At 42.4% G+C, this 26,769-nt stretch overlaps 2 protein-coding genes across 3 annotated transcripts in view; one reads left to right on the plus strand and one right to left on the minus strand.

Moving 5' to 3' along the window:
* The window catches only part of LOC129215576 (carboxyl-terminal PDZ ligand of neuronal nitric oxide synthase protein-like), a 37,898-nt gene extending 36,689 nt beyond the window's left edge, over positions 1-1,209 (minus strand). The window contains exon 1 of the mRNA XM_054848975.1: positions 928-1,209. Within this exon, the coding sequence (XP_054704950.1) occupies positions 928-1,032 (105 nt within the window). The 5' untranslated portion in view covers positions 1,033-1,209. The remainder of the gene's footprint in view (positions 1-927) is intronic.
* A 9,100-nt stretch (positions 1,210-10,309) lies between these two features.
* The window catches only part of TTLL11 (tubulin tyrosine ligase like 11), a 54,782-nt gene continuing 38,322 nt past the window's right edge, over positions 10,310-26,769 (plus strand). For both annotated transcript variants that reach the window (XR_008580013.1, XM_054848821.1), the window contains exons 1-3: positions 10,310-10,742; positions 17,658-17,754; positions 19,557-19,690. Coding sequence is in view for 1 of the 2 variants with exons in the window: in XM_054848821.1 (XP_054704796.1) it covers positions 10,380-10,742; positions 17,658-17,754; positions 19,557-19,690 (594 nt within the window). In the remaining variant the exon portion in view is untranslated. The remainder of the gene's footprint in view (positions 10,743-17,657; positions 17,755-19,556; positions 19,691-26,769) is intronic.

A 26,769-nucleotide genomic window follows, 5' to 3' on the forward strand; every position in this document is an offset into this window, starting at 1 on the left:
TGTTCGGCCACCTGCAAAGAGGGGAAGGGAACCCTAGAGTTGCTCCAGCAAAATGCAATTCTTGTCAGCTGAATTATAAACCCATTCCCTGCACTGTCTACAGAATGTCAATTCCAATGGAGTCACTTTCGGAGAGTGATGCTGTGCTGCCAGACCATTCTTCATGATCAATACAAGATTTCTGACAATATCAGTATTTCTTCACCTGAAGACTGCATGCATTTAAACAAAGACCTTGCCTGCCCAGCTTTGCATGCAGGGAACAGGTCAGTTGGAATGAGGCACTAATATGGTTTTAAGCAGCACGTAACAGTCTGCTGGTTTCCAGGGGAATACAGAGCTGTTACCATCTGCAGCAGAAATGGGGTCCTGCCTGATGGGGGACACAGGACAGGCACTGGACCCAGCAAGGATGTGCATGTGCATCTGGCACAGGCAGTATCCGTTGTGCTGTCAAAAGGGGTCTTTCCAGATCAGCTCTCCAGTGAGGCACACAAGGTGGTTTCTAAGGATTAAATAGCTTAAAAATACTTGGAAAAGAGGAAGAACCTGTTTGATTGTAATAATTAAATACAAGGCTTTCATAATTTATTGGTTTGGGTTTTTTTGTTAAGACTTTCTTAGAAGTGGCACACAGTGGCCTGGGCTAGGGGCACCTTCAGGGTGAAGAAAGGACTGGAGGGGGGCACAGTGTGCCCTGGGCCCCCAGCCCGCGGGGACCTTGCACCTGAGGTCGGTCTGCAACAGGTGAGGGTCAAGGGGGATCTGGCAGGGGAAAGCCTCGGCCTCTGCCGAAGCCCCTGCTGCCTGGAAGGGATGAGGGGCTCTGACAGGCGGGGAGGGGGACGGACCCCGCTGCGCCCCCCGACCGAGGGCTCCGCCGGGCCCGCCGCCGCCCGGGGCTGGGGGAGCGCGGCCGGGTCTCACCTTGGCCTGGAAGTGGATGCCGTGCTGGAAGGCCTCCTCGTTGTGCAGCGGGACGCGGGAGTCGCAGCCATCGTCCACCAGGTTGTACCGGTTCTTCACCGGCATGGCGGCGGGCGGGCGGCCGTCTCAGGCCGCGGCCCCGCCGGGCATCCCCGCCGGCAGCGCCCGGCCCCGCGGAGCCCGGGGGCGGGCGGAGCGGGGGCAGGGGTAGGGGGCTGCCGGCGCCCGAGCCCGGCCGCGTTTTGAATGAGCGTCCGCGGGTGCGAGCGGGGCCCCGGCCCTCGCCGCGGCGCCATTGGCCCGAAGTTCCCTCATGTGATGCGGGGGGCGGCGGGAGCCCGCCCTGCCCGCGGCCGCCCCGCCTCGGCCGGCCCCGCCGCTGGCCCCGCCGCCGTTGGGAGCCGCGGCCCGGTCGCTGCCGGCTGCAGCAGCGTGAAGGTTTCCCGACCCGCATCAGCTCAGCCGCACGCCGCTGCACCGGCTGCCGAAGAGCAGCTGCCCCGGCGCTCCAGGCCTTGCGGTGCCTCCGTTTTGGTAACGACGGTTTCTGTATTGGCTGGGCACCCGGCGAGAGCTGGCCTTGGCCAGAGCTCCGTCAATCTGGGAGGGAGGTTTCACCTGGCAAAAGGTTTGACAATAAACACCTGAAGCATCTTGTTGAAGTTTGGCTTATGGAGGTTTTGTCTTTCTGCGTGTTGGGGGCTATCCTGGCCTGATGGCACCTTTTTAATACTGAGGATCAACACCATATCGTAACCTCCAAGGGCACAAAAATACCAAACCCCAGTTCTCAGCTGTAAGCGTTACAGCGAGGAAGTGTCCCGAGCACTCCTGGAGCAGGTGGTGGTGCCTTGACTGTGGGCTGCAGCACTGCGCTCCTGACGGCAGGGGTTACCGATGGAGTCTCATCTTAATCGAATTGTTTGCTTTTTTGGACAGTGTAAGTCACGCTGTATCTTTGGACAGTGTAAGTCACGCTGTATCTTGTCAGCAGCGCCTGCTCTGTTTCCTGTGTTAGAAATTCTAAAAAGATGGTGTACGCAATGATCTAGGATATCACTGCGGCTCCCACACAAGAACGGGAGGCTAACGCCATTATGTATGTCTGACGTTAACGTGACTTGCAGCTCTGCCAGAAACCGGTCGCACAGTCGGTGTCCACTGCCTGACTCAATGTACAGTCAGGACTTTTGCTGTGGGCAGGGGATGTTACCACTCTACCTGTGTGCTCCGGGCGTCCTTCCCTCCCAGCTCCGTCTGGGTGGTGAGGCACCGCTGGCGGGCCCCTGCGGATGCTGCCTAACAGGCACCAGCATGGGTAAGGGATGGGAGCAGAGGCACGTGCACAGCGCTGATGGCAAGACCCAGGACTTGTCTTCTGACTGCTAGTACAGCCGCGCTCCTAGCCCTTTACTGGAATGATCAGAAATGGGAATTGTGTAGAATCCAAGGGGTGGAGGCTTATATGTGCTCCAACTGATCTCATCTGGGTTCCCCAGAATTATTTTTTGTGTGATCAGTTATAACTGTTTGTAATACAAATAACTCCCCAGCCAGATGTTTGAACGTTGTTGGACACCACCTTTTATGTGGCTTTCACATTAGCAAGAGAGAAAATTTTGGCCACAGGCGGACAGTGCACAACTCCCTGTCTCCACCTCAGCAGCGTAATCATCCTGAGTTTCTTGGCATCTCTGAGTACTTGTAAGTCAGTGGGAGATGGGCAAGAGCCAAAAATCCAGAAACTTATAATTAAGAGAGGGAGAAAAAGCCCAAAGAATTAATATTGGTTCACTGACTGTGAACTACATGTTCAAGTATTTTGTGGTATTAGCAGCTCATTCTGGCACTTGCGCTGGGATGGGTTCTGTGGCCAGCCCCGTCTTTGCTAAGTTCTGTTTCCAGACAGGCTTCTTTTTTATTCTTCCAAGTTATAACATTGCATTACCTTCCCATTTAAATATTCACATGTTTGTGCTAATCCCTCTTTTATAAGGCATAACTCAAAACGGGGTTTGTTTCAGTTATGTGAATACATTAATTGGTTTCTGTCCAATACGCTACTCTAGCTACACATCTCACCTGCAGATTCATCAGTTCTCTGTTGGTGATTTTTTGCGTGTACTTAGGACATTTCATGGGACTTTTCTTATGTTGTATGAATCTTGATTTAAAAAATATCTGTTGACCTGAATGAATAACCTAGATTTCGTATGCAAATGTCCTTGGACTGACTGAGCTAGAGTCAGTCCTTTGGTTCTCCTAAGCCCAAAGAGGAGGAGATGCCACCCAGTCAGCCTATGCTCATGCTTCCTTTGATGCTAACGCCAGCAAAGCTCAACTAGTAAGGAAAAAAACCCGAACACAACCACTACTGGTGAGTTTCTACATTGATTCTGCAATACTGCATTGTAGCTGAGGCATGCATGAACCTGTCATGGTGCTGAGCTGCTTCAAGTTCCTCCACATTACCCTCCCATTGCCACAAGAGCATTCCTGTACAAGTGGGAGCACATGGACTTTGCTTGGGATAGGTACATTTTTTAATCTGATAGAAAGAACAGGATGAAATAACAAGAATGGTCTTTTTATTTCCATTCTGGTGCTCTCCAGTATCCTGCAGATTATAAAATCTTTTGGGTAGGGTGAAAGAAACATCTCATGGGAATCCTGAGAAAAATAAGGCAACTGTGATTTAATAAAGCTTGCAGTGCCAGACTGTGTTAGATCACAATTGAATGGAGGTGTTTAATATTCCATGTTCATTAACTTCTGTGAACTTTTCGTAAGGCTTAGCTCTTCTAAGGTTAATGGTTTGGATCTGTGTTTGAGAATTGAATTTGAAGGCTGCTAAACTTACAAAGCTGTTAACTTTCTGGTTTGTTTGTTGGGCAAAGAAAGTTCTTTGACTCCATTGCAGATAAGAAAGCTGTATGCCTTTTCTTCTGGATAATAAAACTGGGCAAATATCTGGAATTAAAAAGTTACACAGTACATTGTCATGGATTTAGTATAAACAAACCCCTACTAGCATTACCCCTTCTTGACATGAGCAGTTAGCCAAACTTCATAGTGGGTGTTTGCATCAGATGAAGGTACTGAGCTAGTTACTCCTTTGATGTGCAAAGCACACACAGAAAGTCCCATTTCTCTGAACGCAGTAGGAGTGAAGCACCAAAGACAGCTTCTTGGCTCGTAGCTTCAAGAGGTTTTGCAGAGAATAGGTTGATATCAGCTTTCTTTTTCAGGCGCAGGCTACCAGGATTGCGTTCCTTCTCTTTCTCTCACATGGATGCACATTTCTGCCTGCATTGACATTTACTCTGCATGGTAATCTCTCTTCATATATGGCTTCATTTTTTTAAGAGCCCTTGAATGTGGTGTAAATCAGGAAGTGGGTATTCTATGCAGGGTGTTCTTTAATCGTTTCATCAGTTGGTTTGCAGGGAAGGTAGCAGTTGCTCCTGCCTGATCCTGTCAGGTTTCTTCCAAACCCACCTTCACAACTCAGATAAAGGAGTTGCAGAGCACTGCGCGCTTTCCAAAAGAGACCTGGTCTTGATGCCAAGGAATTTTCCTCCCTTCTGCTAACCATTTTAAGCACTTAGTTCTGCACAGCAGAGCTGCAAAGATTCTAAGTGATAAATAAGATGTGACACAGCAAGAACAACCAGACAGACATCCAGTAATGGCCAACAAAACCTCCGTTAGAGAGAATCACTTCCATGTCATACTTGTAAGAGCTGAGAGATCTGTGCGTGCTCACTATCTCAGCTGATCTCGTTTTGTCATGCAACTTTATCGATATTATTAATACTTAGTTGTGCTGGTGCAATTTTTAGAGCAAAGTCTCCGGTGTACTGTCATGCTAGCAGATTGCAGTGTGCCCGTGGACGTCCCTTTGAGATTTAGCAGCTGAATTCACTTGTTGTTCTGCAGGAGATGGGTGTTTGCCTGAAAGCAGCATTTTTCTGTCTACATTTAATAAAGTGGTAGAATGAGGCATAGTACGCTCGATTCATAGTTACTGAGAAACAGCAGTCACTGCCGTAAAGTTTCATCAATGAAGACCCAAGGGACTTCCCTGACTTACTGATGGCTTCATAGGACAGAAGGATGAATGCCAGTGAATCATCTGGGGTGTGCATCAAAGCGATAAAACCTTTCACTAGTTTCAGTGACTTTGGATTTTCTCTCAGTTATATATTATAGTCATTTAAGAGTTTGGGAGTTGCTTTTATGCATAATACTAACAAGCTTCTGTCCCCTCCTACAGAGCAGGATGTGCTGATGTGGGGGAAGGGGAGGACAGCATATCACGGGAATAATGTGCTCTGCTAGTGGAGGGAAAAATTGTATATTGCAGTTGGATTTCCAAAATTTCAGACACATTCCACTTCCCTTACAATTGCCTTCTTTACTCAAGGAACCAAAATGAAGCAGCACTACTACACAGCAAAATCTGTTGGCTTTTCTAGATATCTTAAGACAGTCAGCGATCAAAAGTGAAGACGTAGACTTAAGAGGAGCAGCATGTCAGGAGTTCTCCACAACCATGAAACGTTATCATACAAAGCTACTGCAAGGTCAGAAGGTTACGGATGTGGTTTTCCCTCTGTTGTTCTAGGAAGCTGTGCTCCCCCGTAGTGAAAAAAAGACCTGGAAGCAAAGAGAGGTAAAGATTTGTATTCCCAACCTTCATTTAAATGAATTGATCTTGAGCTTCCATTTAACAGAAAAAATGGGAACCAATCAGAAACCCCAACCATTGCCAAATCGGAACTTTTCTGTAGAGGTAAATTGTCAAAATAAAGATGGATGAAGTAGTTCAGAAATGTGTTTTGACCTGCGGTTCCTCTTGTTTGCTTTACATCAGATAACTCTCTATCACTCATGATCACCAGGCGATAAACTCTTTGTGTAACCAGGTAAGTCTGGAGGCACCAACCATGTCCTATAAATGCTGCTGTGTGATGAAATACGGAGGCAAGAACAGATAAATTAGGTACCGCTGACTGAAATTGTGTGATGTTACCCTCTATTGTTTTGGGGATTTGAGGAAAACAGAAAACTTGCAAGCAAAATCTGTGAGTCTCTGCAGCTGCCACATGACGTGAACTCAGACGTGACATGTGGAACTGTCATTGTTTCAGCCCCCTCAGTCAGTGCCGTATGTGTCCTCTGCGAGTACAGGGTCTGCCTGGTTAGACGATTATACCAGATTTGTGTTGCTCAAGAAGAAACAGAAGCTTAATGTCTTGAAGGTTCAGCTCAACAGCACGGCCAGGCAATCTGCCCGTTAGAACTGCAAGCCTCTTTCATGCATGGCCAGTTCCAAAGTTCTGTGCAGCAGGACACGGGAATGAAAAATGTCATCTACAATTATGCATATTTTCATCATCTTCTATCATGCAAATCCCCCCACCCCAAGTATGCAGCAAATGTTTTGTTTGCATATGTAGGTCAACCGCAAATCTTCAGTGGTCTAGCATAAACATTGGACGCATAGATTGATGTATATGGATTTAAACCCAATCTGAAGCATAACACCACTGCTGACATTTTCCAACTGGAGTCTGTTTACTAGATACATTTTCTTCTCACTTTTCATTTTATAAGGCACTGCTTTCTTATTGATTTGTGAAAGTACAACTGAGAAAAGATACTCACCGTCATTGCAAAAGGAAATATTAACTTCAGACACGGATGGATAGTTCTTAATGAGTAACTTTTTTTTTTAATAATACCTTGAGGAATGCATTCCTTTTTCAATATGGTACATTAAAGTATTTCTGCAAACAATTCTTACTTTGCCACTGGCAGGAGGCCAGTTTTATATGATATTTTAAAAAGATTGCATGTTCTTTTTGCAAATTACATGCTACTTAATGTTTTCCTTGTCTTGGCTATCTTTAAAAAAAGAAAAATATAGAAAAGAACACATTTATTGTCCTTATGATGCTAGATAAAAGATAGAAATTTTGATCTAGACTCAGCAACCAAAAAGCTTACTAGAAGAAGTCAAATTTATTATTTAAGAAAAATGTGACTTATTAAACTCATAAGCTTGATGTGTTTGCATGTCTGACTCGTGAATTCTGCACACCACGAGTTGGCAGTACAGTTCACCATCAGAATGAGCTGCTTGGATCAGCACAGTATTGTGATGTGAAACTTGTACTGTTCAGTTTACTGTCTGGAAAAGTGTAATTCTTAGAATTGGGTTTTTGGTGAGGATATTCCTGCAGATGCCTGCAGAGCGGCAGCTAGCACAGTTCAGGGAAACAGGCCGATCTCTGGAGTGGTACTGCAGCGTGTGAAATCGCTTTGTTACCAGACTCATCTTGCATCTGACGGTTACCTTGCACATCATGGAAAGGCGTGTATTTGCACACACAAACATCAGGTTAGTCATGTCATGGTATAATGACCCAGTAAGTTACGATTTAGGATAAATGAGAGTGAAGTTGTTGGCCCAAGAGATGAGTAAAATACTCTACAATCAGTGTCCTTCCCCATTCCATAAAACTAGACCAACACCTCTGTTGTATTTGATATCCTGAATTTAACTAATAGAAGTACGGGGACATTACAGTAGGAGTCAGGGCTCTTACAAGGCCAAAATACTGTGAGACTGGAGTTGAAGTATCTCTTAAGGTATGTGATATAGTCCCGATAAATGTACATGTGTACCAATACTCTGCCAAATTCCCCCATGTAGGAGAGCACGCTTTGTTCTGTCCTGTCTACAAATACCATTGCCACTGTGACACTGGAAGATGATTCAGAAAAAAAAAAAAATTACTGATTTTTTTCCCAGCATAGTCTAACAGATGTACAGTTCCAGACAGAATACACATTCTTGTTCACTTGGTATCACAAGATAGTAACAATTTGTTCTTAGCAACAACTCCCTCTGAGCAAGGGTAATAAGCTTGTGTTTAAGAGCGCACAGTAACTTTAAATTTCCCCTCTTCTCACAGGGGACAGATGCTCTGAAGTTTCATATTTTTTCTCTCCTGCTGCTACGTCCAGCTTGCAGCATTCAGCACGATACACTCTCCTTCTGCATTACCTTGCTACCTTATTACTACTCAACCTATACTTTACTCCCCTACCTTGCAGTACCTGAATACCATATACAGTCTGACTTCATGCTGCACGCTACAGACCATCTCTATTTATCTCAACATGAAATGAAGGTTTAATCCACACAATACAGTGCAGACCAGGTATCTGATGTATTACAGCTTCTTTGGTAGAGAAACAACTAGTACATTATTATATATTTAATATATATATTTAATAATTAGATATAATATTTCTCCTTTGCGATCATTTTGTTTGGTGTTTCTTTCCCATGCTCCGAAGCCTCTTAATGCCTTGGCCCATCGTAACTATTTCCCTGACTTGCCTTTAGCACCACTGACATTGGTGAGGATAAATCTCTAATATATGTTAAAACATGTTCATCCAGGGGCCTGGCAGTCCAATAAGAGACAGAGTCAGGTCACCATTTTAAATCACACTCCAGCTGGAAGACATCAACATCTGGTGGTGGTTGGTGAGACAACCAGGATGTGCCCTTCAAGGATGGAGAAAGAGAGGACAGATAATCCATGACAAAGTTACAGTCCCCTCTGAGCTCCTGCCAGCACAGGGAAATCCTCCCAAGTTCTTAATTAAGAATTGTCACAGCTTTAAAAAAAATAAACCACATCATTTAATAGCAACCTGAGAGAACTAAGAGTGAGCTACGTGACCTCAGCCTTCCTGGTCATTTCATATTGTAAGACACAACACTGTAATTAATGAATGAATGAGTTTCTTTGTTGCCTGCAAGGGTAAATGGCGGAAGATAGGTGATGCACTGAAAAAATATGGGTAGAGTTAGAATTGCAGGTGAAGCTCTAGTTTGCTGTTGAAATAAGACAGTGTCTTGGGGATTAAACTTTCTTCTTTATAAACTACTGCTGACTTGTGGGAAAGGGTCCATGCATACGGAACCACAGTTACTGGCACATCGTGTCTCATATCTTGGTTTCTATAAAATACCAGGGGGCATGTGAGGTGAAGATGTGATATTAATCCAGATGTTCCTAAAAACAGATCTAGCAGGATAAAAGATACATCCATATTCCTCCTGCCCTGAGGAGTTCCACAGTCAGGAGCTTAGTCTTGATATGACCTTTTAATTTTAACTCATAGCTAACTGCAAGTCCCAACTTCTGGCTGCATTTATTTAAATTTTGCTTTCATTTAAACGATTTCTTCTGACGTCCTGTTTCAGTCCCGCTCCATATGAGCCCCACGACTCTGGTGCCGGCTCCTTCACACAGGATCCCGATTGTGCCTGCCTTTTTTCTCCCCTTCCCAAGCTTTGTCCCCCGAATCCCTGGCAGCCGGGCTGGATATCCCAGGGCGCAGCGCCACCGCCTGCCCACGCCGCCGAGCTGCCCGGAGCTTTCTACCTTCCAGAAATCTCTGTTCTTGCTACTCTGCAGACAACGGCTGGTTCATTCACGTGTTCTCAATTTCATCACCTCTTAACTAACATTGTGAGGGATTCATCTAACCGCTGGTAAGATTATTCGTTCCGTTACTGACACTGTATAAGTGGTTTTCATATTCTCTTGCTGTGCGTTTGACTCAGGCACTGTAGGAGTGTGTTTAAAATCCAGAGATTAAAGCGACTCTAGCAGCACGCATTCAGCTGAATCTGTGCAACACTACATATTTCACAGAAACTCCCGTCTCGGATGTTTCCAGCACAGAGGGTTTATGGCCGAAGGGCCCTTCAGGGAACATGCCCCACGCTGCCCCTCAGAGCGAGGCCCTGGCATGGGCTTTCCAGGTGGCTTTTGATTAAAAACAATTCAATGCAATGCAGAAACTCATCAAACCATGCAGTAGACACTAGTGCAGAATAGCAGGTTGGTCATTACTGGACAAGCGTGAGGAAACTCAAGAGCCAGGCCGCAGTGACGGTCTAAGGCAGAGAAATGGGGCTTTGTCCTGGAGTAACGGCACCGACGCCCCGCCTCACGTGAAATTCACTCCACCAGAAAATACGGAATGGATTTACTTTCTAAGCCACGCGGGCAGCGGTTTCGGTAGCAAAGGCACCGTCTGCCCGGCGCTGCCAGACCCGCACGACCGACCTGATGCGGTGATCACCACCCACGGGAGGGGCTTTCCCGCCCGGCACCGCCCGCTTCCAAGATGGCTGCCCCGCCCCGCCCCGCGCCTTTCCGAAATGGCCTCCCCGGAAGAGCACCCTGCCCGCTCCGAAAATGGCCGAGGCGGCTACAGTACGTCATTGCCGGCAGGGCGGAGCGAGCGGGGTCACCGCCTCACGGCGATTGGCCCCTCGCGCGCCCCGTCCGCCGCTCCGCTCTCATGGCAACGGGCGGGGAGCGGGGGTGGCGGCTGGGCCGAGGCAGCGCCGCAGGATGGAGCCGGCCGGGGCCCCGCCGCAAGGCTGCGCCCCGGCCCGGGAGGCGGAGGAACCCCCGGGGTCCCCGGCCCTCCCCGCGGAGGAGCCGGAGGGTGGCCAGCCCGCCAGGGCGCCCCCGGGGGAAGGGGCGCCGCCGCCGCCCGCCGCCGTCGGGCGGGAGCGGGGCCGCCGCGGTGCCGGCCCGCAGGGCCCGCCCGGTCGGGCGGCGCGGGGCAGGGGGCGGCGGGCCCCGGGCCGGCGCGGAGGGGAAGAGGGGGGCCGCGCCGCCCGGCGGCCCCGCGTCACGGTGGATAGCTCCAAGGCCAAGACCTCGCTGGAGGCGCTGAAGATCAGCCTGCGGCAGCTCCGCTGGAGGGAGGTGAGCGCCCGCCCGCTCCCCTCGAGCCCGGCCCTCAGGAGCACCTGGGACGCTGCCCGGGACCTTCTTCCCCCGGCCCTTCCCTCTGCTCCCCCGCTGCTCTGCCGGGGGTGCTGGGGACGCCTCCCCGCCGTTGCCCTGGGGTCTGCCTCTGGCAAGCGTTTCCCCTTCACCCTCCTCCTCCTGCCCCTGGCTGCCTGAACCAGCGCCAAAGCAGGCTCCTGTAGCCGGGTGCTCATCCCGGCCGGTGTCATCTCGATGCTGGGGTTATTTCTAATTAGATGTCAGGTCTGGAGGCTGATCTGATTCATGATGAAGCCATCACCAGTTATGCAAGCCAAAATAGGGGTAATCGGATATTATGCTTCAAAGCTTAAACTGCTCACTGGAAAGGGCAAGAAGGAAGCCTACCCCAAAGTAGAAATGTTTGGCGTGTTGTGTCGATTTGCACTTCTTTCCTTTCAGCCTTCCCTTGTAGTACGGGTACATGACATAAGGCTCATGACAGAGTACAAAAGGTATGACCTGCTAGATCAGCTGTCTGATCTGATGGCAAAGTCTCTGCATCGCAGATTATCTTGAAGGCGTGTCAAAGAGCATTGTGTATAAATGAAATAGTATTAAACCTCCTAATAAAGCATACATAACAGGCTTTAGCCTTCTAAATTATTGTATGTAGAGAAGGCATGTTTTTTTTTTTCTTTTCCTACAGCTTGAGTCATATGTCTTCTCTGTGCTGTGTGAGGAGTTCAGTGTCTGCCTGTCTATGCTGAACTGGAGACATGACAGTATGGGAGCCTGAACAAAACTGATGCTTTGGAACTTCTTATTTAAATCTCAAAGAGATTTCTAATATATATATTTTTTATATATGCTAAATTGTTCTTAAATTGCAAAGATTTTCTTTCCATAATAACTGTATAAATGGCTTTGTAGAAGTTGAGATGGCTTCTAGGAGCTTTTCAAGGAACTTCTGTAAGAAGAAGGGTACTTGTGTAGTCTGTGTGGAAGAGGGAAGCTGGTGGGGACATAAAGTGGAGGGATAAAACCTGAGGATGAACTCTTTCTTTGTGTGCAGAGCTAGGGTGCAGCAGCGTGATCTATGACACCTGCTCCACTTTACAAAGCTGCCTTTGGGATGCCCACTCACAAGATACTAATATTTCTGGGCACCTGATGCTTTTTTAACAAAACTTATACAGACTTGTGGTAGACAGTATATTCTGTGTTGTTCCTAAACTCAGAGTTAAATGCTACAAATTTATTTTCTGGAGGATTGAGTGGCAGTAAATATTACCTGTGTTTATTCATAGTGTCCTAAATGCCTAATATCATGAAGAGGTATGTACTGCTTGCCAGGAAGAATAATGCCTTCTCACTCTCCATCTTCATGAAATACTATTTCAAGATTTTTATTATTTGAATCCAGCAGGAGAATTTCAAAATCTCATTGCACAAAAGTTACAGTTCTCAACTCCTGCTCTTATGGCAAAATAGTAATGAAATACCAGAGATGTGAAATTAAAACCTCTTACGCTTGACTTCTTTTACCCCTCAGTGCACCTGTGGTGTGTCTGTCAGCAGCCTTGCTCAGTGTTTTGCTTGGTGACATACAGAGCGAGGGGGACTTCACTCTTAATGTCTCCGTTCTTATGGCTAAGTTTTATGTTCAGAGTGCCCAGTGCCATTCCAGTGAGTGTTTCTGAATGGCTGATTTAAGTTAGCCTGCAGATGATGTTGGAAATGAGCCATACTTACTGGTTAATTTTGTCTTTTCTGTTTCCTGAGCTTTTACCATTTTGCATATCTTATCCCCTGGATTCTCTGCATTTGGTATTCCCTCCTACAAATTGACTCATTTCACATGCTCTTGTTCCTCTCTTGAATATCTGCACTGCGTTATCCGTGTTCTCCTTCCTGCTCCGCATCCCACAACAGCAATCGCTTTTGGCTTTACTTCATCTTTCTTTGTTTACTGTCTCATTCAATATCCGCTCTCCTCCATCCATTAGTTCAGTCAATACTTTTCATTTAGTGTGTTGCTTCCCCTTCTGGCCGCTTCATGCTCTTAATAAAGAAGAGACCAAATATGGAATTTTATGCCATTTGACAGTACCATTTAGGTGGCTAGTAATTAATTCCTTGTAAGCAAGTCACTGTAATGTATTTCTGTATTTTTTCAGCTTATTATAATAAAGAGATTAATATGTATGAATGTGTCATTATCTTTTGTTAAGAAAGTCTTTTATCAATGTATATGTGTCAAATCAGTTTTCTCTTTTTTTTTTTTCTTCTTCTTTCCACCCACCCTCAAAGGTGGAAATAGTAATGAAAGGGGAACCAATAGTAACTTATTAGCTATGACTCTAAACTAGTACTGGTTACACTGGGGAAAATAAGAAGATGGGAGCAAGGCAAACTGTTGACTTCAGTAGATGCAGGGAATCAGTAGGCAAGAATCTTGCCTAGATTTGAAGAGAAAAATAAACAACATTAAGAAGAGAAATCCAAGAAAAACTCTTTTATTCAAGTTGCATATAATTTTGCAACCTCTCCCTTTCAAATTTTTAGAAAAACAGCACTGAAGTATTTGCTCAAACAACTGTCCTTGATGGCTGCAGAGCCTTGGAAATGGTTTCACTGTTACAGCAGGACCAGCAGAGGGAACACATATGTTGTTTCTTGCAGGAGCCATAAAAATAATGTAAAAAACCTAAAATCTTAGAAGTAGTAAACAAACGCATATATTTAAATACGGATGTTTTCTACGGACTGGTATTATACTGTTGTCCCTTGTATAACACTTCTCAAGATGATTGCATCGTGGGCTTTGGTTTAGTATATTTGATCCTTCTTCTCCCTCACCACTTCTTTTAAATTTTTTCCCATTGCTGTTTTTGTTTTGTTTCTGTTTGTTCTTCTCCACTGCAGAATGTGGTGGCTTGAATATTTTGTTGGGCAGGAGATATTGTAATAGGCTTTTAAAGTGGGCTCTTTTTTATCGATAATTTTTTCTATCTCATGGATAGCATTATTTCAGTATCATATAGGCTTTTGGTTTGGTTTGATTTTTGGTTTAAGTTGTAAGTTCTGAAATCTCCTTGCTGTGATTACCCTGACTTGCTGGAAGAGCTTTGTTTCAGTAATAATCTGCTATTGCAATATGCTCCCTGATAATTTCTAGAAGTAAGGCATAATGCACTGTGTGATTACACAGTTGTCCACATGGAAGTAGTTCATTTTAATAAATTAACATATGGTAAATGCCACTCTAAAAAAAAAAAAAGGAACAATGCTCTAAACATGGCTAATTTTGGCAAGCAGTTTATTCTATGCCACTGATACATGAGGAAGAGGTGAAAGCGTTCAAGAGCACGCAATTTGACTATCGAGATTCTGTTATCAGAAGCAAAAGATAGAAAAAACTTTTTTTTCAACTCTGGGGGTCTTGAGTAAATTAAATTATCATCCATGATAGCTCTGTCTGGGTAACGCACAGGGGTGGACCTTTTAAAAAGCATTGCAGAGTTTTAATGTGCATGCCAGTGAAGAAATTATTCCCATCACTGTGTTGGACTATCTGATTTGGTGTGTCAGATTCTTTAAATGAACATGATATGCCGAATGAAATAATGGGCACAAATTGAGCTTGCATCCTGAGTTTATTCATCACTTAATAAATTATTTCTTCGGCTAGCTTTCAATTACCAGGAAAATGGAAGAAGCAGATGTCTGAAGCATCAAATATCCCAGCATTAAGTGTTTCATTAGTCTTGCTGTTCAGTAGCTGTGTGGAAGCGTAAAAATAGTTTGAAATTTTATGCTAGGAAGAGTTGACTAGAAGACAAGAGTCATTTAACTTGTCATTAAACATGATGGAACAGACTGATATGACCCGTGAGACAATTTAAATTATTGGCTTCCAATCAAAAGGTAGAAATGACCTGTCAGACCAATTTGACTGTGATTGATTATTAATAGTGTCAAAGTTGTGAAAACAATTCTATTCTCTTTGTGGCTCCTGTTTTGGTTTTTTTTTGGTTTGGGTTTTTTTTTTTGTTACTGGTTTTTGTTGTTGTTCTGACAAATGGCCCCCAACTCTGAATAAAAAAGATTTTAAATACATTCTTGGAAGAGTTAGTGAATTGATTGCAGCCTGGAAGTTGTTTACAGGGACTGATCCTGGGACCAGACTCAGTTTTTCTGCACAGGACGGGCACAGAGCGGTGAGGACGGCTCCAGCCACACGTTTGCCACCTCCATCCCCCGTGGCTGTGGGCACCTTGGCTTTGGCACTGGCTAGTGCAGATTGGAGGCTATTCCAGCTGACAGGGTAGCCAAAGAGAGAAGTTATGAGAACAGCAGACTGCTTCACCTTTCTTTTCAGCTCGAGTCCCCTGCACCGGGAGTGGGGAGGTGGCGGAAAGGCCTCTTCTCCCATGATAAGATTAATTTATATCTGCCTGGTGCTGCCAGAGGGAGCCAAATAATCTAATTTGTTCCTTTCCAAACACTATACTTATGTAAAAGTATAGTGCAGAGGATAAGGAATCCTCCCAGCTCAGGCAGGAGGTGAGTTTGATCCCATCGTTGGATATATCCAAATAATCTTGATCTGCCAGGAGCAGGGAAGTTGCCGCCCTATCTGAATTGCTGATGCAGGGGTGTGATGCTTCCATTTTCCAGTCCAGAGCCGCTTGCTCTTCATCTGTTGTGGAATGATTTCTGTGCGGTGTTTGTAAAGAGCTGTGATATCCTCTGTGGATGAAAGGTGTTATATAAATGCAAATTTCATTCCTTTAATTTCCATTTCATTTAATAAATAAATAAATTGATCAGATTTTAGTGGGAAGGGTGCTCTAAGACCTAATACTGCATCTGTATTCTGGATATACCTGTGGAGAGAGGTTAAGGCCACTGATTGTCTTTCAGAGCCTAACAGAATTAATTTTCACTTGTACAAAAACAGATTTTGCAGGCTGAATAATAATGAAATAAGTGAAGAATCCACTGGCTCTGTTAAATTGGGTATCTCATCCCTATGAGTAAGGAAACAGAGAAAGGATGTATTGCTCAATTTGCATTTTAAATTAATTTTTCAAGGCTATTTACTGAGGAAATTGAAATTTTAATTAAAGTAGCAAATAAAGTAGTTCACTCAAAAGCTTTATGAGATTTTTTTTCTGTCATATTGAAAAAAATCCAGTGCTGAAAGAAATGTTTTAAAGCAAGAAAAGTTACATTTGGAGTAAAGAACAAGTAATTTCTACAAAATATTGTGGGTCTTTCAATAAGTAAATGGTTACTGAAGTCATTGGGTGATGAGGGCAGTAGATATTTAATACAAATGTGTTCTAAAAATGCTGTTGTCAGAAATATAGCATATTTATTTGAAAAAGATGTATCCTAATAATAGAAGAGATTCCTATGAATGTATTCCATATGATATTTAAATGGCAACTACATGGAGTTGCAGATACAATGGGTTTGGGGTTGATAAATGGGACTGTGAGTGAACAAGCATGAAAAAGAAGCATATCTTTTTTACACAAAACTAATTATGTATTATTATTATAACATGGATTACAAATGTTTGATTTTTACTTAGTGGTGGTTTGGGGTTTTTTTTGCTTTGGATTGTTGATACTGCTAATCCATGGGGCTTTTGTTCTTACTGCTGGTAGCTTTTTTTTTTTTTTTTAAAGAAATCACTTTACTACTATTAGGAACTGTTGCTATCAGTATTTGGCAGCACTGTTTCAGAGCTCTTCAGGCCACTTCAGAAAAGGTTAATCTTTTTGATAATAGAAAACAAACTGTATAGTTTTTCAACTTATGGTGAAATGTTATGTGAATGGGGAAAAGAAGCTGGAATATTTAATATTGTTGAAATAATTGCCTAAGTTCTTAATAGTTGAAATATATATGCTCAACAAATGATTAATTGAATTGCAAGCTTTTCTTTTAATTGCAGGCTATTAGTACCAGAAAGGAATTAATACTGTATAAATTAATACATATAACTGAATATATAAAAATGAATAATACAGTTATTTCACTTAAATATCTTGCTTTCAATATCCATTTTAAATTTATTGCAGCTTGGATACCAACGTACATCAGCTTGCTCAGAAAGTGCTTTGCAGTCACAACTTACTATTAATTTACCACAGTATTATGGGCTATATGTATTCCCTGAAAATAAAGAGTAGGGAGCAGAAGTGTTTCATGCTCGCGCGAGACGGAGCATGTGGAGGTGCCACCCGGTTGGGGGTGAAGGGCTCCAGGGGTGTGGGTGCAGTCTGGGAAGGGATGTGGGTTACCAAGCTGCCCAGGGGGACCATAAATACTGGGCGTGGGACTGTCGGCACTAAATGGTGATCTTTCTAAGAACAGGAGTTGATTTAGTAACTGCTAGGAATGACAGTTCCTCTGCGACATGGTTGCTTATCACCTCTTAAACTGAGGAGGGGAAAAAAAAAAAAAACCAACCCAAAACATGTCAGAGTTTGTTTACTTCAAGTGCAACACTTGCTATTGCTGTGCCTTCATGTGCCGGAATTAAGTGCTTCTTAATGAAATTTTATTCCCTGTGATAGTATTTTACATTACAAATGAGTCATGCCTTAATTGTGGTTGATAACAAGCTCGGGGTTTCTCAGTGCAGATCATGCCTCTCAGTCATTTATTTTTAGTTTGTTGAAACCTTTCCCGGTTTGTTAACATCTTGAACTTTAGAGTCTTGAACTGATCAAAATATTGCTAGTTTTGCAACCAAAATAGAGAGCATGTTTTCTTCTGACAGTCAGAAGACTGTTCCTGAATGGTTTATGCTTAATGTGTATGTTTAGAAAAGTAAGGAATGAACCGGTATTGCCAGATTGCTTCAAAACATATCTTCTATCTCTTTTCCAGTTTCCTTTTGGCAGACGCTTGCCATGCGATATCTATTGGCATGGGGTATCATTTCATGATAATGATATATTCTCAGGTCAAGTCAACAAGTTTCCAGGTACCTTACTTCTGTTTCTAGTTTACACAAATGCTTTAAAAACATGATTGTTTTAATTGTTTCTGTGTTTTATTCATTTTTAATGTGAATTATTTGCCTAATTGGCTGATGATAGTTTTACCACATTACCATTTTTGGTAGGAGATTTCTGCTTGGGGGTAAGAATATCAGAACAGGTGTCTCAATTTCTGAACTGAAATTTGCTTTGGAGAGAGAGTGTTTTTGATGAAAAGAATACTTTATACGTATGATTTTAGGAAAAGTAAGAGTGTTAGGCTGTAATTTAAGTGAAGCATGCAATTATTGTCTGTTATCTAGCATAGATATCTAGCATAGATAACAGTGCTGTATCTTTGGATTTGGTTTTGACTCAAAGTGGAAATAATCTGTTTTGTTTCATACTGTGGCCTATCTGAGGGAAAAACTCGAAGTGGAGTTCCTCAAATGGATTTTTTAATATTGAAGAGTTCATGTCAGCCCTCATCTTATGATGCCTCTTCTACTTTTTTAAGCTCTTTTTTCTCATTTAATCCCTGTTGAGATCTCTCTAAATAAGAGCTAAGAGCTTAGGTATTGACTTATCTAAGCCCTTTACTTCAGATTTATTGCTGCTGTTAGTATGCTGTGAGAATAAGAACCCTCGGATATCGAACTTTATGCTTTATTTACCCTGACTTTCTCCTCTCTGTGGGAAGTTCATATTCAAGTATCAGATAGTGTAGTTTCCTGGTGGTTTAAATCTGTGTTAGATGAACGTTACCCTCTCTGTATTCTGGCTTCTACGTGCAAGTGGCACGCATAGTGGTCAAAACCACAGAGTCCTGCAGATCTGGACCTGATTTCCAGGAACATTGCGCTAACTCGATGCTGGGTTTTACTAAATTCTTTCTCTTGAAGAGATCTTGATCCTTCTCTTAGTTGTGAGAGACTCAAAGAATCTGAAAGGGTTGGTCCTCAGAAAGGCTTAGAAACTTTCCCATAAAAATAGCTTTTAAATCATGTTCCCAATGGAAATAAGACTTCAACAAATGCGTGTGTATTCCCTGTCACTTTCTGTCCTTGTACCTTTGGAACCTCCTGGCCAAAATCAGCTGTGCTTGACAGAGGTTGGCAGTCACAGGCTACCAAGTTCCTGTAGGTTTTGTGGAAATTTGCTGACAGTGGAGAAGCCCACAGATGACGTTCTAACTGAGAAAAGTTGCAGCATGAATCTTATAAGCTGTAATACCTGAAAGTATATAAACAGTGTGAGAGTAACCCGTAATGTCCCGACCTCGGGAAAAGCTTCTACTAGAGCTCGCATGGATCTGGACGTGGCGTGATTCAAGCATGAGACTGAAAGCTGCAGGAAAGCAGCGAAGTTTGGCTTCTCGCAAAACAACCTGTTCTTTCTGACATAGTCACTTAAATGAATGCAAAGTAAACACAAAGTGATGGATTATATTTAAATGACATTTTTACCTATTCCTGGAATGATAGCATGCCAGGGCAGTAATTTTGGATTATGCAAAGTCTCAGTAGTTACTATTGGACTAAAACTTTCCCTCTATTCTGAGCTGTGTTTTGGATAACTACTTAATTTTTTCTAATACAATACAGTAATATATACAATATGAAATATGGCAGGGGAATGCTACAAACATTTTATCAGATTTTAAATTTTAAAAAATTTTCAGCTTTATTGAAAGCAATGACTAGAGTGTCTACCAATAGTATGATTAATGGCATAACAATTTACTTTTAGGATGAGACTTCAGTGTGGATTCTTCATTGCTTTTAGACACTGTCTGTTATTTTCCCAGGCATGACAGAGATGGTACGTAAAATTACACTGAGTCGGGCAGTGCGAACAATGCAAGATCTATTTCCTCTTGAATATAACTTCTATCCCCGGTCCTGGATTCTGCCCGAAGAATTTTCCCTCTTTGTGGATGAGGTAGATTACTTTTACTCTCAGAATACTATAACTTGTTGGATATTGTTGCTGTATCAGTCTTTAGTTTTTCATACCTACCAGATTATTTAAAATCACACTTGGGTGCTGTGGATGACAACTTTTCCAGTTTGCCTGAGATCATAGTCTGGATGAACTGCTTTGGTTTGTTACGTTCTAGAATAAACCTAACTCCAATTATGCTTCTTTCCAGTGCCAGAAGAGATGTCTGAAAATTAAGCATGGTAGAACCATAAGCCCTTTCCCTGCATATTCTGCTGAGTTTAAAAGGGCTGAGGAAGTTCCAATACAGTAGTGTGTGGAGTGTGGGACTTCACCAGGTTCATTGTCATTGAAGTCTTTTTAGTCCATCCTGCCTGTTCTAGCCAAATCCTTCAGAACAGCATTTTGTAGTGTGCATTGTTAAATATGCTCACATATTCCTGAATAAGTGTTTGTTTCAATTTCTTGTTAGACTGTTGCTTTGTTTAAATATTCAAAATATAATAAACCACCATTCTTTTTCAGCTTTTTTTTGGAGGGAAAAAAATGATGCTGTGTCTTAGTGTTTGGTTCTGTTATTACAAATATATTTTTACAAATATTGTATGTGTTTGTTTTAACCCTGACTTGCCCAGTGCATTCTTGTATTCTACAGTATCCTCTACTTGGAAAAGCGAGAGAAGAAGGTACGGACTTTAATAGACTTCGATACTGTCTGTTACTTTTTAGATAATTACCATATCCACAATCCAATTAAATCCATGAACATCTTTTAATACATACTCTGCAAGTGTGCTGGGTCAGTGTTGTGGCACTGCTGGTAACAGTACAAATGAATAAAATCCCAACAGTACTTCAGTCTTATTGCTTTAGCTGTAAGACCAATTTGTAAAAGGAGTGTAAATTATCTAATCAATTTAGCTATGACAGGTAGATATGTGCAAATAACTTGGAAGTAAACTTTCAAAGTGGTGCACTGGGGTTCTAGTGATGACCCTCTTGGGAACTGTGCCTGTCTGGGCTACAAGGTTCTGATGAACTGAGCGGCACGTAGCAGTGTGGTCTGTACATCAGCTAAATGCACAGACCCGTGTGCTGTCAGCAGGTGGCACTGCAAATAAATACTTTTCTCTGGTTGAACGGTTACTGGAGTGAAAACGATTCTGTTTTTGTTCCAAGAATAACAGATGTCCAGTAACACACTCCTAGGAGTTTCCTTTGCATATGTTCTTCCATCTGTGTTTGAGAAAAGCATAGTTTGTGTTATCAAACATTATATTTTATGTTGTAAGAGTTTACGTTCTACTTAACACACGTTGGTAATGTAACCCCTCCAAAACAAGAAAAAATACAAAACAAAAAATTCCAAATCCACTGTGAACCATAAATGGTTCAGAATGCTTTTTTCTTGCAGTTTCATGAGTTCTCAGTAGGAGCTCCCCAGTCTTTTATTGTGTTTATTTGTGCATATGTGGTTTATGTTTGCTTTAAAACCAAAGGACCCTAATGCTGCTGAAAATGTCATCTCTCTCAGACTTTTTCAGGTATTCACAAAAAAAGGTACAATACAGCATGTGTGGTGCCTGCATGTTAGTCTTGCCCCTATAGGAACTGGCATGCACTTGAGTATGTGAATGCCATGTGTACATTTATCTGAGCAAAAGAGGATTTAGGCATCTCCGGTACTTCTGGAAGTAAAGCTGTATTGTCACAGGCTGCAGCTGCTAAGTATGTAGCTCTAGATGAGCAGGGCTGTGACTTGCCTTGCTGTGCCTTTGCTATTATTAGTATTCAAGTTAATTACTAAAGGTCACAAATTATGTGTGTCAGTGTAGCTGTAGGTTAGACATGAGAAGATGGTTTGCTGCCATTTGTAGCAGAGGATTTTGTTGCAAAGGGCTGGACTGAGAAATTAACACCTCTGAGAGTTTGTCTGAATAGAAATGACTACTGAAAGAAGAGACTTCTTGAATTTAAATCTCTCTGCCTCCTCCTGAAGCACTACGACATTTCAAAACAATTTCTCTCTCAAAAATTCTTATTGTGCCTCCCTTCTGTAGACGATTGTGAACTTTTATCATACATGCATATAATCTTCTGTGCTTTAAAAGCCAGTGATTGATGAGAAAGCTGTACTCTTAAGTTTGTTGTGGATGAGCTTCATATTGGGAAATACCAACAAAATGGTAGTTCCCTTAGTGTCATTTGCATTGAAACGAAATGGTGATAGGTATTTTTAACAAGGGCTTAAAAGTTCATTTTACTAAGTAAATACATATTTAGCTATTTTCAGTATTCGCCTACTTTTTACCTTCTAAACCACTCTGTACTAGCATGTCACTATAACAGAAGATGAATTACAGATAAGCCAATCTCTCAGGTGCTCTGGTAATCGCCCCTTTGCTAACAGAGAAGAATCGGTTGGAATCTGTGTGTTAAGAACCTATTTCTAACAGGAAACTCCAATTTCTGAAAAGTAACTGGCTTGCGATTCAAACCAGGGCCTTGATTGCTCTCGTACTGCTGCCTTTGTGTTGTCTGTGAGGATGATGAATAGGCCTAGTATGATTAATTTTTAATAAGAATCTAATTTGGACAGTCTAATTTCCAGCACAGCGTATTTTTGGTGCTTTAATCAGGTTTTCAGCTTTTGGATACCTCTTAGGCATAGACATGAATATTTTAGTCTTTTTGCTGTCAAATCTTATAGCCCATTGTATGCATTTTTTTCAGAACATTATTTTCATTCAGCCTGAGTTTGCTCATGAAAGGCAAACCAGCAACTGGATCAGAGTTTCATGCCGTTAGATATCATACTATCCTCTTGCTGTTGGCTGTAAATGGTTAACATGTTTTTAAAGGTAGTTTCCTTCTGTCAAGCTCAGTACACAGAAATACCTCATTTCATATGAACTAATTTTCCTACATGACTGACTTTGCTAAGTCTGGACAAGCCTCCTTATAATGAGAATTTGAAAGAATGTAGTTGAGAGGATTGTGGAGAATTTGAAGACTGTCAGGAATTTCCTTGAAGATCAAGAAACCATCTGCTTTCTTCAAGACAGTCAAGCTGCTGAAAACCAGATTGACTCTGGATTACTATTCCCCCTTTCCCCACCCTCCTATCTTCATCTGCCATGTGTAAGTTTTGATGGACTAGAAAACGATGGAGAAAATTACTTCCATTTCCAGCCTAAGGGAAAAAGTTAAGTATGAGATCTATGACTGATGATTGTTAAAATGCAGGACTTCAAGAGCAGGTTGCTGTTGCATCTTTAACAATAGTCCCTAGAAAGTATTATCCTTTTTGAAAAGGTGCCGCAGTATCAGAGCAGAAGTAGCCTGAGGCGTGAACAGCAGACGTGGGAACGGGAGGCAGATTGCCCCAGCTGGTTTCGTAGAGGTTCTTTATTACTTTCTGCTCTAGCAGACCATGATTGGCACTTCGTACGTACATCTAGAGTCATAGTAGGGTATGTTTAGTTGTGGAGGTTTAAGATTAACCAAGTATCTTTCTGGGATGCTGTCTTTAACAACGCTCCTCTAGTATGCAGAGTAATGTCATGTCAGGGGAAGATTATTCTTTAGTGGTAAAAAGACTAGAGCATAAATCCTGCTTTCCTTCTTGACACATCTAGGCCTGCTGATCTACTTGGACCTATTTATCCACGTGCCACTTATGTAAGCCTGATCTCCATTGTGGCGTTTCATCCCTCAGAGTGACCTGTTTTGAAGAAGGCTCTTGAGTTAGTGTGACGCTTGTCCATGAGAAAAATCCTAGTCCAAATAACTTGAATCTTGAATTTCTGCTGTAGTTAGTAGGAGGGCTTTTAGCAATGTGATTCTGAATGAAATAAATATCCTTCAGGCCTTGGGAACGTAGCCGCTAGCAGAGCTAGCTCTGGGTCAGCAGCCTCATGTAGTCGTAGCAGAGGGTGTTGTCTGAAAATCACGATGATCTGACTGGCGTTCAGCCTTTTCCTGTGTGTTAATATTTTTCTTTCATTCTGCAGTGCCAGGGCCAATGGTGGTAATTGATTCTTTTTTTCTTCGTTAGCTTGTATCCTCAGGCATCTTAAAGTCAATCTCCCGTGGTTGCTGGTGGGCTACAGGCCTGTGTAAAACCAGATCACTGACTTTGTTCAGCAGGTTGCTGGCTGAATGGAGAGAATAGCAGCTGCAGGTCCGGTGCCGTAAAACCTGTGAAAGCAAGAAAAGAGTGGTCTGTACTGTGGCATCCCTCCGTTTTGAGAAGAAGAGGTTTTAAGTGCTTTATTCTTCTGAATCCCATGAGTAACTGATAAACATGTAGCCAGCATCCTGCGTTTTCTTTGGCTGCATCCTTTGTTAGGGATCCCTGTGCCAGTGCTGTTAGGAGTTTCATGAGCTACAGTCCTTCAGCATCTCTTCATTGAAACCTGTATTTTATAGTCCCATTTTGATGAGTTACAATTTGTGCTCTTAACAATTTATTTTCTCCTAAATATTTGTGAATGCAGGGCTACTATATTTACACCAGTAGAGACTTTATCTACGCGCAGAGAACAGCGATAGAGCTGGGGGAGCTACAGAGGCTTCCTCGTTAGAGTTCTGTTGATTTACCATGAAGTTAAAGGGCTGCCCGAGAGGGTAATGCAGCAGTTCATTTTCCAGTTCCAAACCAGTTGCCAATTAATACCACTTCCCTTGGGTTTTCTTTTTGTTCTCGGTATGTGCCAGTTGGATCACTACATTCACACCCCACCTGCCAAACAGCTTCTGATAGCAGCGAGCACCATTGGTGCTGACGGGATTTGGAGAGACAGCAGATGGGTCTTTGGTCAGCCTGTACCCCACGTAGCTGCTTTTTTCCTCCTATGCTTCTGAAGGCTGAGACATGTTAATTCCCTGGCTTAAATATCCTTTCCTTGCTACGTGTTGTAAAACTTGCCATATATAATGAGTAGTTTTTAAAGTTCATCTAAGATAACTCTAAATCCTTCCTGACTTCCTTCCTTTCTTTCTCAGTTTCACCTCTACTAATTGAGGCATCCAAATCTCTGCAGTTCTTACTTTTGCTATACACGTAATAAATAAACTAAAACTTATCTAGGCAGTGAGAGATACGCATGTAACATGAAAGATCTGATATTCAGCAGATGTGTCAGGCCCTTACAGTGACCTAGTTACTGTCTTTGTGATTTTTTTTGTCCTCAAATAAAATGCATGGAAGCTTAGGTTTGCTTCTTGGAAATGTGAGCTTTGTAGGCAATTTAGATGGTGTAATTGCTCTTTTCTCTGATGTAAAAGGATTCCCTAATTATATTGACTTTTTTTTGGAGAGAGAGTTTTGAGTGAATATATGCTGTTTACAAAAATGCAGATTTGAATCCAGCAGTTAGTTATTGGTGCCATGTTTAATTCTGTCTTGCTGTACCCAGTTGGGAATGACACTAGCCTCCAAACATTCCCTGCTAAATGAATCTATCAGTTTAACGTGTTCAAAGGCCAAAACAACCTTATTACAATAATTATGTTTTGGACTGCCAACTATTAACAGTCTGTTCCAGGTGGGATTATCTAATTTTCTCACAGATAACTGATTCTTTAGGAAAGAAAAATGGCCATTTTCCTCTTTTTAATTTTTTTTAAATTTTTGCTACTTTATGTGACTCCTATTCGTTCGTTAAAACCAAAAACTCCAAAGATATTTATTGTTGCTTCCAAGAAGCTAGTTTCTATAAAGGCTGTGTCTGTTATAGTGCCAAGCCCTGTTTATGCCCCAGAAATTAAGCTGCTGATGTCAGTATGTAGAAATGACAGTGCGATTGAGCGAAAAGTTCAGATTCAATTGCCTTTTGAATTGGAGGCATTTGGATCTAGATTTGAGTTTTAGAGCTTTTTGTTTCCTTTATATTCTCCTCACTCTCTGTGTGAGGATAGAGACTCCTCTCTAATCCTATAATTCTCTGTAATTCTGTTAGTTTTGTGTTTTATCTTACTAAGGCCACATCTGGGATTCTGTAGGACGGTTAGGTTCTGACAAACCACGGGTACTTCCCCATCACTGTTCCCGTAATTTTTATTTGTGTTAAACCATTTCACTTAAATGCCCCAAGAATCTAGGGCACAGCGTGGAAAAACCCTCAAGATACAGGTATAATGGCTTATCCTGTACTGATGGATATCTACAAAGCAGCGAGAGAACTGCATACATGAGTATGGAGGTCCGAGCTGCTGTAAACAATACAGAAATAGGTCATACAGTCCTCCAGCAACATTCTTACAGAGTATTAAAGTTGACTTTAACAAACAGAGATCTTTAGTGGCAAGGCACTACAAACAATGGAAAGAAACTGATATGGAAAGGTCCTGGTTTGCTAACCTTTCCTTTTTTTTTTTTTTTTTTTTTTTTTTTTTTCCCTCCCTTCTCTTGCTGTTTCTGTGTCTGGATGATCTTTATACACATGCTCACAGAATGTTAGTAGGTGTCAAAATTTCTTACCTGCTGTTTTCTTTGTAGTGGGGACATCTCCCATCACCCTATACATAGTAAGTTCAATTGTCAATGTGTGTCTTTTGGAAAAAAATGTTTTCCAGAATGATTCTACTAATTTAACTTGTTAGCAGTAAAGAGTATTTGACTTAACTTTTTAAAAAATCTGGAAACTGGAAGTATTTCTCTGTTGGAAAAAAGTGAAATGTATCTAGTGTAATGACTTTTCTAAGCATTTTTGCATATTACAGTGCTGGTAGACATTGGTGTTAGCTGTTTGCGAGCTTGTACACTAGAGCGCACTGTGTTTCACGCTGAATCTGCAGAACGAACGTCTGAACACAGCTTGAACATCTGTACTAGCTTGAGGAGACAACAGGTCAGGCATAGACTGCTTTGTAGATTCATTCAAACGTTTTGGTTTGGTACAAAACACCATCAAATTCTCCCCCAACTTGCCTTGCTTTCCTGATTTCACACTAGGTACATCGAAAGAAAGCATCTGAGTTGTATGTGCTAGGAACAGATCTTCCTAAGACAAATCAAAGCCACTGAGAAGAGTTGTTGAAATTGTGACAGAATTTTCTTTATCTTGCATTGGGTA

Source organism: Grus americana, chromosome 20 (genome assembly GCF_028858705.1).
Source record: "Grus americana isolate bGruAme1 chromosome 20, bGruAme1.mat, whole genome shotgun sequence".
NCBI lineage: Eukaryota > Metazoa > Chordata > Aves > Gruiformes > Gruidae > Grus > Grus americana.